Source organism: Centroberyx affinis, unplaced genomic scaffold (genome assembly GCF_046629955.1).
Source record: "Centroberyx affinis isolate AG114_WGS23_722 - 3 ecotype Tasmania unplaced genomic scaffold, CSIRO-AGI_Caff_v1 ptg003118l_1, whole genome shotgun sequence".
In the NCBI taxonomy this organism is placed as follows: Eukaryota; Metazoa; Chordata; class Actinopteri; order Beryciformes; family Berycidae; genus Centroberyx; species Centroberyx affinis.
Window position 1 is genome coordinate 60001 of NW_027281183.1, and position 5000 is coordinate 65000.

Sequence of the window (5000 nt, forward strand, 5' to 3'; positions counted from 1 at the left end):
AAATATCTTGACATCAGATCGCTCTGAACACAAGGTAAAAAAAACAGTTCCTACACTGGAGAAAAACGACAAGCTTGGCAGGTAATTTTATCTTGTATCAACGTTACTTCAGGATATTTTTAGTCAAATTATCTTTCTGCACTGGCAGATAACTTTACTAGGAAGTTGAGCATCCGTCCTGCTGAAGAGTCCCTGACCTCTGACCTCTGACCTCTGACCTCCCTGTGGAGAAGGGCAAGAGAAACGACCATTTCTACTCGTGGGTCGTGAACAGTTTCCCAACTTCAAATCTGCAGCTTCTGTAACAGTGTATGCAGAGGTGGAGAGAGTACTATGTCCTGCTGCAGTAGAAGTACTGTTACTGATATTTTACTGAAGTAGAAGTGAAAGTGCTGGTGTGAAAAGTAAAGTAGTAAAGTAATTAAAAAGCGTCTGATTTAAAATGTCCTCAGAGTAAAAGTTCCTGAGTTCCTCTTTAGAACGGAGAACGTTGTCAGCTGTGATCTTTTCCATGTGGTTCTAACAGGAGAGAGGACAGAGTTCACACTGGATTCTTTTCACTGGAAACATTAGAAACGACAAAATAAAGTGCAGAAACAAAGTGAAGTCAGATTCCTCTTCTCACTGTGAATGGATCCACAGTTTGTCAGTTTACAGTTGATCCAGTTTCTGTTGCTGATGGAGAGACACACAATCTGTTCTGTGATGGATGGATTTAAAATGGACTGAAGGACAAAAAATTACTGACTTTAACAAATACTCAAACAAGTACAAGTACACAAAAAAGTGACTCAATCACAGGAACGGGAGTTACTTGGATTTCTGTTTGTTTATCGTTTGTCTTCCAGGTTTGATTTTCCCTCAAAGTAGCATGTGAAAGCAACGCGGTTCAGCAGCCAACCAGGCTTTCCCAGCAGCGCATGAATGCAGCATAATAACAGTTATGGCTGAAAAAAGAAAATTGTCTGAGAGTGGAAATCCAAGATTCAGATCATCACCAAAATCCAAATAAACTGATCCTTGGATTAAGAGAGAGATCCGTCCTCCAGATTACAAACAAATCTGTTTTTTACTGTTTCGATCCTGTTGGTCCGTCTCTGCAGGATCTGGTCTGTTAAAGTGTCTCATTTTGTCAACCATGACTTCAGTTGCCTCCCATCCAGGATTTGGTTTCATTTAGTCAGAGTAGGGGTCACTTCTTCAAATTTAAATAAAGGTTTCGTTCTCATTTAGGAGCCTGTCTGGCACTGTGGAGCGGAGTTGTGTTCAGGAGCACAAGGAGATTCAATCTGCTTTTGATCTGAGTGTTACTGGTCACCAGTCAGAGACCAGTCACCACACAGGACAGTCATACTGGTTCCAGCGGCAGCATGAGGGTTAGAGCAGCATCTGGACTTCAACTGTTACTGATTCATGCATTCAAGTGCTATCGGATTTATCAGAAAAATGATTTTCCTACTTGGAAATTTCACATGAACGGCCTCCAAACTTGGATAATTGAGTTAGAAACGGTGAAGAAAATTTGCTACCGGAGTTTCCGAGTTATGACACGATGGTGACCTTTAACCTGCTCAACAAGGCGGAAAAAAACCAAAACGTTTTGTGTCAGTGAACAGTGAGAAAACACACACCTTGTTGTTAGCTGAGTAACAACAATATTTGTTTGAATGAAGTTTGTCAAATCAGCTCGATCAGCTGCAGGACGTTCTGCCATGTTTGTTTATCGTTTGTCTTCCAGGTTTGATTTTCCCACAAAGAAGCATGTGAACGCACAGAATATGAACGCACAGAGAGATAGATAGATAGATAGATAGATAGATATATAGATAGATAGATAGATAGATAGATGTTCTTACTGATGTGTAGAGGAATCCCTCTCCGTTCATGGCGACGTAAAGTCCGGCCTTCACTCCCTGGATCGCCACAACCCGCAAACCTACAGGGATCAGATTAAACAGAGCTGGAGAGAGAGAGAGAGAGAGAGAGAGAGAGACAGACAGAGAGAGAGAGACAGTTAGTTACTCCAGCAGTAGTGACAGGTCAAAGGTCACCTCTTGTCTAACAGCAGGGACTCAGTTCATTAAGTGAACACATGAATACATCCACACACTTTAACAGAGTAATGTAACAGCAGACAGGCTTCAGTCTGTCTGGGGAGATTTAGAAGTTGTCGGCCGGCGCACCAGTGAAACTTTTAAAGTAATAATCTGTTGCAGTTTCCTATTGAACTTATTCACACAGCGGCCATTTTGAACCCTTGGGGTGGGAAACTACCTGGAAGAGTGAGTCCAGCTGCTGTGAACCCAGACTCATCAGACACACATTTATATTTCACACATTCTCCACTGGAAATCATATCAGAGACTGATGGATCTCAAGAATCTGGAGGGATATATGTCCGCATTTTAATATTTGGCCCATTATCACTAGCTAACATAGGCTAGCCTCGGGAGCTAGTAGCTAACTAACCAGTAAGCTAGCTAGCTAATGTACTGCTAAATCCAAGAAGTTGTGGTTGTTGTTCCTCAGATCAGTGGTTTTCAACGTGGGGTCCGGGGACCACCAGGGGTCCTTGAGGGAGTTCCAGGGGGTCCCCAGCAAACTGATGAATTGTTAAACTTCACCATTAGCTATTTCATTTACAAGAAGTTAACACAATTAGAGAATGTAGAAGAATGACAATTTTGATCATAGTTTCTCTGTTATCCCTCTACCTACAATACAGACAGTCATGGAATTCTGGACAAAATCATATCTGAAAGTAAAAATATTCTCAGATTTGGGTCCGAGAGACAAAATCTCATCAAATGGGGGTCCGTGGCCCTACTGTGTAATAAATTAGGGGTCCTTGATATGAAAAAGGTTGAGAATCACTGCCTCAGATTACTGCCAGTCTGATAACTGTTGGGTCTATCTGGAGTCCTCACTTGCGTGTTGAAGTAACACTAGTTTTATGCTAATATTGTAGGCCGCCATGTGAATAAGCTCAATAAGAGTCTGTTCTGGTCTGCTCCTCTCTCTCTCTAACAGTGATTCAACCTATATATCAGTTCATGAAGCTTCTCCTCTGTCTGTTCTAAACAGCCAGAGTCTGGTAGCTCTTTCCTGGGAAAAATCCTCTGCCGCACAGGAAGTGATGCGTTTTACGTTTCCGGTTTGTTTGGAATAAACAGAAGAAGAAGAAGAAGAAGAACTGGGTAGTTAGCATGAGCAGCGACAGCCACCATGACTGAACAGACAGAGAGAAGAGAAACTCAAACTGCAGCAACAAGAAAATCCAAGCTCCGCCCACACTGTTTGATTGACAGGTGATCTGTGGGAAGAGCAGAGCAGAAACACCACAGAGAGGCTGAGGGACAGAGATGGAGACTGAAGGAAACAAACACCACATCATTTCTTTGTCAGTGCTTCTTCTTGTTCTCTGTGTCATTTTACCATCAATAAATCATCATGACATTAATGTAGAGTCATCAGCATAATGACAGTAAACATCCTCCATAGTTTCTCCACCTGGTGGATCTGGAGGGAAATCTGCTGGATCGCTTTATGGCACAAAACAGGAAGAGGTTCTGTTCTTCCAGAGCAAACGGAGCTAAAGCTGAAAGAGTTTCTGGCAGCAGATGGTGGAAGGAGGGAAAGGAAAGATAGAGAAATCACTTCCAACATGTTGATCCTCTTCAGGGAGGGGGGGGGGGGGGGGGGGGGGGGCAGGAAGCAACGGGGCTGATGGGAAATGTAGTCTTAATGTGGAGAAACACTAGAACTAACAATACAGCTGCTGTGAGACAGAGGAGAGCAGACGTCTCCACCAGGCTCTCCTCTGTTACAGTCATTATGTTTAAAATGATAAACAGACTTTAATCAAAAGGAGAACAACGTTGGTTGGGAGGTTAAATGGTTAGAATTTGGTTTGTTTGAATAAAAATAAAGATTTTTCAGATGTGCTTCCGACAGCAGAAACACACTGAGGTGAGATTATAAACTCTTTACTGACACATGACTTTATAAATATTATAACACTGCAGGTGATGAAATGTCAGGAGGAGGAGAGGAGAAACCAATAAAGATGTTCTGCAGAGGTCAGCGGAGTCAGTAAGAGAGATATAGAGAGGAAAAACGAGAGGAGAGGGGGGGGGCAGAGAGAGAGGGGGGGAGAGAGAGAGAGAGGGGGAGGGGGGAGAGAGAGAGACAGAGGGAGAGACAGAGGGAGAGAGAGAGAGAGAGAGGGAGAGGGGGGGGGAGAGAGGGGGAGGGGGGAGAGAGAGACAGAGGGAGAGAGAGGGAGAGAGACAGAGAGGGAGAGACGGACAGAGAGAGGGAGAGAGAGAGAGAAAGAGAGGGGGGGAGGGGGGGAGAGAGAGGGGGGAGAGAGAGGGGGGGAGGGGGGGAGAGAGAGGGGGGAGAGAGAGGGGGGGAGGGGGGAGAGAGAGAGACAGAGGGAGAGAGAGAGAGAGAGACGGAGAGAGAGACAGAGGGAGATAGAGAGAGAGAGTATTCGTGTGCATTATAAACTGAAAGCATATACTGAGTACAGACACACACAATATGCTTGAGTCTTATCCAAATCATATACAATATCAGTATCTCGCTTTCCTCTCCTCTTCCCTCCTCCTCCTCTCCTCCTCTCTCCTCCTTTCCTCTCCTCTCCTCTCATCCTTTCCTCTTCTCTCCTCTCCTCTCATCCTTTCCTCTTCTCTCCTCTTCTCTCCTCTCCTCTTCTCGTCTCTCCTCTCCTCTTCTCGTCTCTCCTCCTTTTCTCTCCTCTCCTCTCATCCTCTCCTCTCCTCTTCTCGTCTCTCCTCCTCTCTCCTCTCTTCTCGTCTCTCCTCCTTTTCTCTCCTCTCCTCTCTTCTCTCCTCTCCTCACATTTTAAGGAATATTATTTGAAAAGGTCAGTTTAGTTTGAATCACACCTAACATTACCTTTCAGTCCAATGGGATGAACATTAATTGGATTATTTAACACGTTGTTTGATTTTGCATATGTGAGCCATATCATG

At 44.2% G+C, this 5000-nt stretch overlaps 1 protein-coding gene across 4 annotated transcripts in view; it reads right to left on the bottom strand.

Moving 5' to 3' along the window:
- LOC139659469 (fibroblast growth factor 12-like) overlaps positions 1–5000 on the bottom strand; it is a 32177-nt gene that overhangs the window by 15165 nt on the left and 12012 nt on the right. For 3 of the 4 annotated variants that reach the window (XM_071537752.1, XM_071537751.1, XM_071537753.1), the window contains exon 3: positions 1857–1960. In XM_071537752.1, coding sequence (XP_071393853.1) covers positions 1857–1960 — 104 coding nt within the window. The remainder of the gene's footprint in view (positions 1–1856; positions 1961–5000) is intronic. The other variant, XM_071537754.1, reaches the window with a different exon arrangement.